Source organism: Schistocerca cancellata, chromosome 4, assembly GCF_023864275.1.
Source record: "Schistocerca cancellata isolate TAMUIC-IGC-003103 chromosome 4, iqSchCanc2.1, whole genome shotgun sequence".
Lineage (NCBI taxonomy): Eukaryota > Metazoa > Arthropoda > Insecta > Orthoptera > Acrididae > Schistocerca > Schistocerca cancellata.
In genome coordinates, this window is record NC_064629.1 from 922,004,055 (window position 1) to 922,017,052 (window position 12,998).

General features: G+C 43.7%; 1 protein-coding gene and 1 pseudogene across 1 annotated transcript in view; one reads left to right on the forward strand and one right to left on the reverse strand.

The window, feature by feature from the left end:
* Nucleotides 1–3,840: 3,840 nt before the first annotated feature.
* Nucleotides 3,841–3,958, reverse strand: LOC126186096 (5S ribosomal RNA; annotated as a pseudogene).
* Nucleotides 3,959–5,183: 1,225 nt separating this feature from the next.
* The window catches only part of LOC126184507 (uncharacterized), a 99,006-nt gene continuing 91,191 nt past the window's right edge, over nt 5,184–12,998 (forward strand). Inside the window, exon 1 of the mRNA XM_049926900.1 lies at nt 5,184–5,214. Within this exon, the coding sequence (XP_049782857.1) occupies nt 5,184–5,214 (31 nt within the window). The remainder of the gene's footprint in view (nt 5,215–12,998) is intronic.

Here is a 12,998-nt window from a genome sequence, read left to right on the forward strand (position 1 = left end):
AATACCTTAAGGGGGATAGGACGTCAAACGGGCCGACTTGGAGCAGGAGAGGCACCACAGGACATTTTAATTTCCACTGTCGATACTTTTACAAGTAAATTCATAAACCTTCGTCAGCATGACCAGGAAGGACTCAGGATTCACACTCGTAGCAGCGGAATATCAAAAACATAACAAAATAATTTTTTTTACATGTGAAATTTCATCATTTTTTCACTTACTATTGGCTGCATTTGTTGCTATAGGTACACTTTTCTTCATAAGTAAGAGAGACTGTTCGATGAATTTTGCCCAGCATACAAACCATACTTACAGGTGTCTGAAATTCTAGAATGTATTTAATTTATGAAAAAATGAATGAGCTGTTACGTTTTAAATTTTATGTTTAGAAAAAAATCAAACTTTGTAGTTAATTATCTCAATTTTTACCATAGTTTTTAATAGAGTTGGAAAATTCTAGAGTTTCATTCACCTGTAAGTATGGTTTGTATGCTGTGCAAAATTCATCAAAGAATCTCTCTTACTTGTGAAGAAAAATGTACCTATAGCAACAAATGCAGCCAATAGTAAGCGAAAAAATGATGAAATTTCACATGTAAAAAAATTTATTTTGTTATGTTTTTGAACTTCCACTGCTATAAGTGTGAATCCCGAATCCTTCCTGGTCATGCTAACAAAGTTTTACGAATTTATTTGTAAAAGTACAGACAGTAGAAAATAAAATGTCCTGTGGTGCCTCTCCTGCTCCAAGTCACCCCGTTTGACGTCCTACCCCAATTAACGATAAGAATAATTTTTCTTCGACTGTAATCACATCTCTTGTAGTTCTTTGTTGTAATTCTTCACGAATTAAATTCAAAATAAAATTAAATTGTCTTTAATTTAGTCTGCAATACGATCTGACTTTTTCTTCATCACTTCGTAAATGTTTTTCTAACATGTAGAAACCTTCCTTGTGTCGTTCTTTGAACATCGAGTTAATAGGGCGTCTCCTCGTTAAATATTGGCACAAAAACAAATCATCATCTTCACCCTCTTCAAAAAGTAAACGCACAATTTCATTAGTCGACATGTTTTCGCAGACAACCGTCGTCTTCGGATTCGAACGAGACACTGTAGAGTCTGTCGCTGGGTACGACAACATGATGTCGCTGTCATGGGCGACACCCGTCTCTGTCCACTGTCGCCCGTCGCTGTCGCTGCGTTCGGAATGTTACCTTAAGCATAAAGCTGTTTCTTACCGTAGTTTGATTTTCTGTGCGAAATAACTTCGATAAAAAACAGGTCAACACCAATACATTGAAGCGCAAAGATATTATTATAGGCATGCGTATTCAATTACAGAGAAATGTAAACAAGCAGAACACGGCGCTGCAGTCGGCAACGCCTATATAAGACAAGTGTCTGGCGCAGTTGTTGGATCGGTTACTGCTGCTACAATAGCAGGTTATCAAGATTTAAGTGAGTTTGAACGTGAAGTTACAGTCGACGCACGAGCAATGGGACAAAGCTTCTCCGAGGTAGCGATGAAGTAGGAACTTTCTCTTACGACCATTTCACGAGTGTACCGTGAATATAAGGAATCTCCGACATCGCTGCGGCCGGAAAAATATCCGGCAAGAACGAGAACGACGACGACTGAAGAGAATCGTTCACCGTGACAGAAGTGTAACATTTCCGCAAATTGCTGCAGATTTCAATGCTGGGCCATTAACAGGTGTCAGCGTGCGAACCATTCATCGAAACATCGTCGATATATGCCTTCGGAGGCGAAGGCTCACTTTTATACCCTTGGTGACTGCACAACTCACAGCTTTAAGCCTCGCCTGGGCCCGTCAACACCGACTTTGGACTGTTGATGACTGGAAACATGTTGTCTGGTCGGACGAGTCTCGTTTCAAAGTGTATCAAGCGGATGTACGTGTACGGGTATGGAGACAACCTCATGACTCCATGAACCCTGTAAGTTAGCAAGCTGGTGGAGCTTCTGTAATGGTGTGGGGCGTATGCAGTTGGAGTGATATGGGGGACCCCTGATACGTCTACGACTCTGACAGGTGATACGTACGTAAGCAACCTGTCTGATCACTTGCATCCATTCATGTCCATTGTGCATTCCGACGGACTTCGGCAATTCCAGCAGGACAATGTGACACCACAAATGTCCAGAATTGCTGCAGATTGGCTCCAAGAACACTCTTCTGAGTTTAAACACTTCCGTTGGCCACTGAACTCCCCAGACATTATTGAGTATACCTGGGATGCCTTGAAATGTGCTGTTCAGAAGAGATCTTCACCTCCTCGTACTCTTACGGATTTATGGACAGCCCTGCAGGATTCATGGTGTCAATTCCCTTCAGCACTACTTCAGACATTAGTCGAGTCCATGCCACGATGTCGCCAAACACGGATGCGACCATCATGATGCTGTAAACAGAACCTGGATTCATCCGAAAAAATGACGTTCTGCCATTCGTGCACCCAGGTTCGTCGTTGAGTACACCATCGCATGCGCTCCTGTCTGTGATGCAGTGTCAAGGGTAGCCGCAGCCATGGACTCCGAGCTGATAGCCTATGCTGCTGCAAACGTCGTCGAACTGTTTGTGCAGATGATTGTTGTCTTGCAAACGTCCCTATCTGTTGACTCAGGGATCGAGACGTGGCTGCACGATCCGTTACAGCCATGCGAATAAGATGCCTGTCATCTCGACTGCTAGTGATACGAGGCCGTGGGATCCAGCACGGCGTTTCGTATTACCGTCCTGAACCCACCGATTCCATATTCTGCTAACAGTCATTGGATCTCGACCAACGCGAGCAGCAATGTCGCGATACGATAAACCGCAATCGCGATAGGCTACAATCCGACCTTTATCAAAGTCGGAAACGTGATGGCACGCATTTCTCCTCCCTTACAGGATCCATCACAAAAACTTTTCACCAGACAACGCCGGTGAACTGCTGTTTGTGTATGAGAAATCGTTTGGAAACTTTCCTCATGTCAGCACGTTGTAGGTGTCGCCACCGGCGCCAAACTTGTGTGAATGCTCTGAAAAGCTAATCATTTGCATATCACAGCATCTTCTTCCTGTCGGTTAAATTTGGCGTCTGTAGCACGTCATCTTCGTGGTGTAGCAATTTTAATGGCCAGTAGTGTATCTGTAGCGTGATAATCAGATTTAATGAACGTAGTCCACAATTCATGAACTGCTAAACGAGACATAAATGACAACACAGTTCACTGTTGTAATTCTGCAGATAATTGCATAGCAAATATTATCGTCTGCTATGCAGCACAAATGGCCGTCAGTACACAGGTTCTATTTGCTACATTTAGTTAAGTAATATACTCGCTGCAATCCTGTTTCCACTGTCCTGAAATATAATGACCGTTAGTTATTTGAATTGATAGGCACTGCACTGTAATTCACAAATATGCTGTAATCTGGCTAACAATGACCACTGTTAAAGTAGTTCTAGTTAGGCGTCATGAATCAACAGCTTAAGGATACTCTTTTCTAATTGTAGGACCGTCTGCCCATCTATGCTGTTGCACTACACCTTGATAATTCTCATATGAATATTGTGGTAGATTAGATGCATCTTTCGTATGAAACCATCAGGGATTAAATTTATAAATAAATTAAAAGCACTCCGTCTTCACGCCACGAGTGGACTACCGGGTCCATCCGACCGCCGTGTGGAGGATGCGGATAGGAGGGGCGTGGGGTCAGCACACCGCTCTCCCGGTCGTTATGATGGTATTCTTGACCGAAACCGCTACTATTCGGTCGAGTAGCTCCTCAATTGGCATCACGAGGCTGAGTGCACCCCGAAAAATGGCAACAGCGCATGGCGGCCTGGATGATCACCCATCCAAGTGCCGACCACGCCCGGCAGCGCTTAACTTCGGTGGTCTCACGGGAACCGGTGTAGCCACTGCGGCAAGGCCGTTGCCTAATAAATAAATTAACAATTAATTATTACTAAATAATAAATAATAATAATAATAAAAATAATAAATAATAATTAATTAATAATATCTGGGATGACTGTGAGATGGTGCACAGAAAATCAGCCTCACGCTGAGCTTGGTGAATTCATTAGTATTTCGGATCCTCTCTGTCTGGAGGAAACTGTAAGTGGAGTAGCACTCCCACATAAGTCCTTTTCACATCCATCTGTAATGGACACATCCCTGGGGAGGAGTTTGTAGTGCGCAACGCTATTTTTGTGCCACCAGTTGCAAAGTATTATCTGTTGAGACTATCTTAGAAAACATTATCTGTTGACACTGCCTTTTGCTCGAGGAGATGTCTTTTATAAGGTGTCAGCCATTAACTTCTTCTTGAGTAGTTAGTGTAAAGGCATCATAATGCGTCAATAGTGATAATATTGCAAAGGATGCTCAGTGAGAGAACCGCTGACATTCAAACAAAATGCAGTAATAGACATACGTTTGATTTTTATTGCTTTGAATTAGAGTATGTAGTATTCTTACACTCGACTTCTGAACATTGCCTGTTGAATGAAACTGTCACACGAAGGTCAAATGGTCGCAGTTTATCACATATGTCAATTATCGAGAGTTTCTTAATGTAAAAAATCGCTCATGCAGGAACGATAACAAGAAAATTCTTTTTTGATTTGATTTTTCCGATAACATTCGTCCAACACACGATAAAATGTTTCAAGCCGTGTGCGCTGCCTTCACCTCTCTATTAAACCCAAAATGAACAATTTGCCGCAAATATTAGACCTTTCCCACGTGTGACTCCATTTTATAACGCTTAAACAACGTTCATAAGACTGAAGTATGAAAAATACAATTCGTAACTGCAAGACAAGTACTAGGAATTCAAATAAGAAAATGGTAACTGATAAATACACTCATAATAACCTATGCATTCTTTGTAACTACACGGTGTTCACTTGGTTTATCGAAATTATTTCGCGCGGAAAATCATACTACAATAAGCAACAAGTGATTCTTGAGCTCACAGGAGCTCAGTCCGTCAGTTGACCTGATGATGGCGACATGTATGATCGCCGAAATATTGTGCCCGTTGGACACTGTAGACCGGCAGTACACCCGTGGATATTTTTATTAATAAGCAACAAGTTTATGCTTACCAATGCGAGAGCAGAGACATGCTTCAGATGCGCCATGTTCAGCTGGCGGGATGGCGGCCGCCGTCAAGCTGCCGGTGGCAGGTAGTCTGTTGCCGGTTGCCGCTGTGCTGTGCGGACATTTGCCACGATTTTACCTGCTCCAAAGGGTTGCGTTCCTTGTCTCCTCCTCCTCCTCCTCCTCCTCCTCCTCCTCCCCATCGCTTACTGAGCCTTTCCGCTGGTTTACTTAACATAGAACCAGAATCTCTTTGGATTTTCCGCCACATGTCTAGAGAGAGTTTCGTTGTGGGAACTATTAGGTGCATCTCGCATTGAAATCCGCACCAAATTTCGAGCCTAAGTAAAACTTCGCCAATCTTGGTGATTTTGCGTTCGTCTAAATTATACTTGCCTTTTTCGGTGCTCCTGCAGCGCCTTTCTGTCGTGTTTTGTGCACCGTGGGTGATCAGTTCCGTCTCTCATTAATTTATTTAGTATGAATCTCTCGAGTGCTGTTAATACTATTTCTTTGAAGTTAAGCCACATATGGTTTTCACTTACATAGTTTGGAAGGATTGGAGACTGTCTCTTAGAAAGACGTCAAACGAATTTTTAGTTGTTTTTATAAACAGATATCTTTCGCGTTTAGTTTTGGTGAATTTCTTTGTTACGGAATTGAGCCTCGCTACAACTGTGTGTTCACTAATCCCTGTATCCGTCGTGATGCTCAACATTATTGGTAGCTAGCAGGTCAAGTGTGTTTTCGTAACCGTTTACAATATCAATGGCCTCGTGAACTAATTCTTCAAAATAATTTTAAAAAAACATTTAGAACAATTACGGAAGTTGTTTTCTATCTACAATAGGGTCTGAAAATGTATTTTTGTCAACATATGGAAGGTAGATTGAAATCACTGCCAACTATAATTGTATGAGTAGGGTACCTATTTGTGATGAGACCTCTGCCCATACTAAGTCACAGGAACTATCTGCTTCAGTGTCGCTTGTGAGCTAGAACACACATTACATTATTTTTCCTTAAGTTGTGCTTCTTGTTTCTGTTGTAGTGCAGATCTTTACAATTACGGCTTTTCCCTCCAAAACCTAGGATGCTTTCTCTGTGACCCTGTAAATACCAGAGCTAAACAATATAGAACAACAACGTACGTTACAAGCATAGCATTCTGTGTAACTTCATTTCCTTATTTCTTACATTTTAAAATTATACGTCGACTTTAGATGACATGTCAATCATAGATGTTCTTATCTCTATTTAGTGAACGTGTTTTCAGTCATGTTTCGAACATTGTCCGGCTACACTTTATTAACTAATGTTTCGCCGCAAGGGAAATCGCATTTTAGAGAGTAAATTAATATGGAGATGTCCTTCTTCTTTTCAAACATTCACATACCCATTTCTTCTTTCCTTGTTGTCTTTTGGGCATGTAGTTGTAGTAATTAAAGTAGGCACAAATGCAGTGATTAAAAAAGAAATGATTAGCGTACATTCGCGTTCTCTTTACATCGCTCCTTTCTTGTTGCTCGCATGAGGATGGACTGTTTCTATCGCAATCAGTAAGCGTGAATGGAAGCTACCGTACAGACAGAGGAATCTATATTTATACTTGGTAGAACTAATTACATACTGACACAATCGTCGGTATTATTTTCGTTTCCCAAAAGTTATAAATATTTCGATTTCGGAAAAGAAGCTCTGTATTTGGCCAAGATGTCGAAGAAGAAGGTCCCTTACGTACTGGTTGTATCGAGTAAGATGTGGAGACGGCGGTTTGAAAGCAGACAGAAGTAGTACAAGGAAGGGCGTCCCTTACCTGAGGGATCGCTACCTGGCGAAGGGGCAAGTGTGGCAAATGTCCGGCGTTGCAAATGTCCGGCATTCGCCGCTGTAGGACGAGGAACTTCTCGAGCACGGCGATGTTCTGACCTTGATGTTGGACGTTTTTACTGTTACTGGTGGGTCAAAAAGTGAAGCAAATTATCTTTCGAGTTACATCAGTCTGATACCTTTAGCAGACAGCCGAAATGAGGTTTAAAAAATTAAAGAAGGAGTAAACTCGAACTCACAACTTTGCGTCCATATTGCGCGACGTTTACCATTAGACCACGCGCGGATACACCATTATAACAGCTCGAGCAAAAGACCACAATTCTTCCAGACACTTCCGAGCCTTACAGTGTTGGCAGATCAGACGGTCAATTTTTGTGCTGCCAAGTGTATATCCTCTTAAATCCACGACCGGCAGATGAACGTTCATTTGGAAGCTACACTTCTGGCCATTAAATTGCTACACCACGAAGATGACGTGCTACAGACGCGAAATTTAACCGACAGGAAAAAGATGCTGTGATATGCATTCACACAATGGTGGCGCCGGTGGCGACACCTACAACGTGCTGACATGAGGAAAGTTTCCAACCGATTTCTCATACACAAACAGCAGTTCACCGGCGTTGCCTGGTGAAACGTTGTTGTGATGCATCGTGTAAGGAGGAGAAATGCGTACCATCACGTTTCCGACTTTGATAATGGTCGGATTGTAGCCTATCGAGATTGCGGTTTATCGTATCGCGACATTGCTGCTCGCGTTGGTCGAGATCCAATGACTGTTAGCAGAATATGGAATCGGTGCGTTCAGGAGGATAATACGGAACGCCGTGCTGGATCCCACGGCCTCGTATCACTAGCAGTCGATATGACAGGCATCTTATCCGCATGGCTGTAACGGATCTTGCAACCACGTCTCGATCCCTGAGTCAAGAGATGGGGACGTTTGCAAGACAACAACCACCTGCACGAACAGTTCGACGACGTTTGCAGCAGCATGGACTATCAGCTCGGAGACCGTGGCTGCGGTTACTCATGACGCTGCATCACAGACAGGAGCGCCTGCGATGGTGTACTCAACGACGAACCTGGGTGCACGAATGGCAAAACTTCATTTTTTCGGATGAATCCAGGTTCTGTTTACAGCATCATGATGGTCGCATCCGTGCTTGGCGACATTTCGGTCAACGCACATTGAAAGCGTGTATTCGTCATCGCCATACTGGCGTATCACCCGGCGTAATGGTATGGGGTGCCATTGGTTACACGTCTCAGTCATCTCTTGTTCGCATTGACGGCACTTTGAACAGTGGACGTTACATTTCAGATGTGTTACGACCCGTTGCTCTACCCTTCATTCGATCTCTGTGAAACCCTACATTTCAGCAGGATAATGCACGACCGCATGTTGTAGGTCCTGTACAGGCCTTTCTGTATACAGAAAATGTTCGACTGCTGCCCTGCCCAGCACATTCTCCAGATCTCTCACCAACTGAAAACTTCTGGTCAATGGTGGCCGAGCTACTGGCTCGTCACAATACGCCAGTCACTACTTTTGATGAACTGTGGTATCGTGTTGAAGCTGCATGGGCAGCTGTACCTGTACACGCCATCCAAGCTCTGTTTGACTCATTGCCCAGGCGTATCAAGGCCGTTATTACGGCCAGAGGTGGTTGTTCTGGGTATTGATTTCTCAGGATCTATGCACCCAAACTGCGTGATAATGTAATCACATGTCAGTTCTAGTATAATATATTTGTCCAATAAATACCCGTTTCTCATCTGCATTTATTCTTGGTGTAGCAATTTTAATAGCCGGTAGTGTATGTATCAATGTTTTGAGCATTCCATTCTTCTGCACCGAGTGGTGGCAGCTGTCCAAGTTTAGCTATAGTCGGCATGTCTTGCATATCTTGGCGCCAAAATGCTTTGTTTTCGACGGTGGCTGCAACCAGCAGATGGAAGAGGTAGCCACTGGGAGTCCACTTTTACCAGCTGTCGCCAATATGGAAAGTACCTAGGGGAAGGTGCCATACCATTTGCTTCTATATGAAATTATGACAAGAATTTTGAGATTTTCAAAACGAAATTGATGACACGTGTTTGCAAGGTTTCTTCAAGATGTATGTGATAAAATCATAACTTTCACGTTTTTTATAGGTTGAACTATAGAAGATCGTGGTAAGATGGCAAAATTTGACATCACCAATTTAATTAGATACAGGTATTTTATTGCCTAATAATACAAATCAAAAACTGGTAATGCAATTACCGACCATTCTACAGTTGATATTTACTGTATTATAGCACAGTCGTTTCACATATCTGCTTCATCTGTGCGTGTTTTATGAAGCCACTTCTTACAGTAAATGCCCTGAATCCAGTCCACTTAAGGGATTTACTTCTCTCCCTCGTTTGGTGGTTGGTCAACTTTTTTTTTGCCAGTCTTTTTCTGTTGCGATGCTTTCAAAGTTTGTAGCATTTCCTGGTCTGTCAACAGCCATAAAGTTTTCTTCCTCCTTTTCTCTGGTGTTTCCGAAATTGGCATCGGTGCAATCTTTTCAAATAAAGTAGAGATCCCGTCTTGAGCTGCAGCACTTGCGTTAGATGTAACTTCTGCAATTATGGATTCATTAGGAGTGTTGCGTTCTGAGATGTCATATCCACCAAGAATGTTGGTTCTTTTAGAATGCTTCTCCGTAATCTCAAGGCATTGCCTGAAAATAAGTAAATGTGCCAAAAAGGTATTACGCGTGTCCTTCTTATCCGAAGGAAAATACGGCGCCTTTCCCAGGTATCGTGATGAGATGGAAGTTGAAACACGGGTTCCATTATGGCAGCAAACGGGACGTAACTGGACGCACACATAGTTCAAGACACAGAGTACGTGATAAACTTAATGTTAGAATTGCTATAAATGTATAGAAATCACTATTATTGTTTTTAAAAACATCTGCTTTCATTTTACGGAGTAGATTTTTACACATAGCACAGTTTTTTGGTTCCCAGAGACTAAAAATGTCCGCTATAACAGCAGCTACCGCTAGCCACTCGAAACTTGGACTCGAGGAAGCAGCGGACCGCTGAGTGTTGCGCTCTCTTGACACAGTGAAGTAACACTAGCAAATACACGTCATACACCGATTACCATCTTCCTCCGATTCACTCTATGTGGAAGATTTCGAGGAGGAAGCCAAAGCCATGTGTTTTTTGCAGTATGTAGACGACATATGGAAGAAACAAGCTGAATGACTTTCTCTTACATCTCAGTTGCATATACCAGAACATCAGCTTTACAGTCGAAGTCGAATCTGATGGAGTGCTCCCCTTTCTGGATACCCTGGTAAAAAGGAGAACGGAGGGCACATTGAGCTACAGTGTGTATCATAAGAATATGCGCACCAACTTACAAACACGCGAGGACAGTCGCCACCACCCGAGGAATGGAGTGCTCAAACACTGGTACATTGGGGCCGGCGGGAGTGGCCGAGCGGTTCTAGGCGCTACAGTCTGGAGCCGCGCGACCGCTGCGGTCGCAGGTTCGAATCCTGCCTCGGGCATGGATGTGTGTGATGTCCTTAGGTTAGTTAGGTTTAAGTAGTTCTAAGTTCTAGGGGACTGATGACCTCAGATGTTAAGTCCCATAGTGCTCAGAACCATTTGAACCATTTGAACTGGTGCATTGGGCTGCAACCTCCCTGACAATGAAAGTCTCAACAAAGAACGGGGTTTCGGAAGAACAGCTACAAGGATGAAAAATTCGGAGAGCCCTACGTCCTACATCCACTGTACATCCGGCTGAAACAGAAGTGAAACCTGAGGAAAATGCGGTCATTGAGTTTATTTCTTTTTGTAGCGCATTATTCGGAAAATAGCACGAATTCTCGAGAAACACCAACTGAGGACAGTCTATAGCCCACCAGCTAAAACAGAAGCACGGCTTGATAGTGCCATAGACGACGTCGGACTACGGAAATCTGGGGTCAGATACCTCGCCAATGTGCAAGACATGTATTGGTCAAATGGTGCGCACTGTCGGAGATCGTTGCCGAGAACATCAATGACATACCAGACTGCAGCACCATAACACGTCGGCAGTAGCAGAACTTTGTCTATTAGGATTACGAGGAATGGATTACGATAATAAGGTTCGGAAACAAACGTCTAACTTTTGGTATTATTAAATAATCTTCCGAGATTAGAGTAAGAAAACCGCTTATCAGTCGCGGTAGTGGCTACACCCCTGGTAAGGCCTGGAAACCCACAATTAGCCTGTTTATGAAGAGGAAGGAGATATCCCACAACGGACTGACTTCAGATGCAGTTGGAGGAACAGCGGAGGCGCCGCCAGCACGCATATCTGGGTGCGAACCGTAGACGGAGCAACGATGTCGACGGAAGGAATGGGTTGGGATGGTTGGGGGGGGGGGGGGGGGAGGAGGAGGTGCTGGTTCAAAAAATGGTTCAAATGGCTCTGAGCACTATGGGACTTAACTGCTGTGGTCATCAGTCCCCTAGAACTTAGAACTACTTAAACCTAACTAACCTAAGGACACCACACACATCCATGCCCGAGGCAGGATCCGAACCTGCGACCGTAGCGGTCACGCGGTTCCAGACTGAGCGCCTAGAACTGCTAGACCACCGCGGCCGGCAAATAATAAAAATCTACTAGAAAATATCGGAAGTTCCGTACGGCTGTTCGCAGATGATATGGTTGTCTATAAGAAAGTAGCAACCCCCTAGAACCGCACGGCCACATCGGCCGGCCGGGAGGTGCTGGGCGCAGACGGCAGGCACAGAGGCAGGTCGGAGGGTGGGGAGTTCAAAAATGTGTGTGAAATCTTATGGGACTTAACTGCTAAGGTCATCAGTCCCTAAGCTTACACATTACTTAACCTAAATTGTCCTAAGGACAAACACACACACCCATGCCCGAGGGAGGACTCGAACCTCCACCGGGACCAGCTGCACAGTCCATGACTGCAGCGCCCGAGACCGTTCGGCTAATCACGCGCGGCGAGGGTGGGGAGTGGAGGTGGGCGGTGGTCAGATAAAAGTGCTCCATCCAGTGTGGCAGAAATTTGGTCGAGTTCCGCGCCAGTGCGAGATCATTAACCCACCTTACACGTCATATGAAGTTCTGAGCTGTGGTCTTATTGTCTCACGTATTGACTCCTTGCTGTTTAAAGCGTCGTCGAACCCGAGGGTGACGTCGCAGGGCGCCACGTTTTCGCACCATTAGAAAGGAAGGTCGTACACACCTTTGAGACAAATTTCAAACTTATATGTCGCAGTGGGAGACAATTACGTGGATTCGAAAAAGTAATCCTTTAATTCTGTTGCGCAGTGTAGAAAAAAGCGTATGCCGCTCGGACTGAACTAAGATGAGAAAGAAAAAATTTCAAAGAATTGCAGCACTTTTTTTTTTTTTTTTTTTAACAATCACCAAATAGGGGAGCGAATGACACGGATGCGATAAGTGAGATGCGGCTCCAATCATTAAGACAAATGTGAGTTTCGTTATGACAAAACCTTTCCACGAAATTTCAATCATCAGCTTTCGCTTCCTAATGCCGAAATATTTTGTTGACTCCCACCAACTTAGGGAGAAATTGTCATCGTAATAAGACAAATCAGTGTTCGTGTGGGGAGATTCAGGTGTTCATTTTTCCAAGCGCTATTCGAGAGTGGGACGGTAGAGAAATAGTCTGAAAGCGGTTTTATGAACCCTCTGCCAAACACTTAGTGTGAATTACAGAGCAATCATGTAGATGCAGGTATGGATGAAATTGATGCCATCCTGGCATCAGCTGTTATAGTTTTTGGGAATCCACATAAAACGTTAAACTCGATTGTCAGATGGGGATTTGAAGCCGTTTTCTTCGACATACATATAACAATGTTTTAGCCATTGTGCCACCTGAGCCCCCTCCCCAGAAAGATTCCGTAAAAACTGCGAAACATACGACTTAAAATTTAAAAAAAGGTTCATACCTAATAACGGGCTCCATTTGTAACGGGATCTTACTAACAGGAA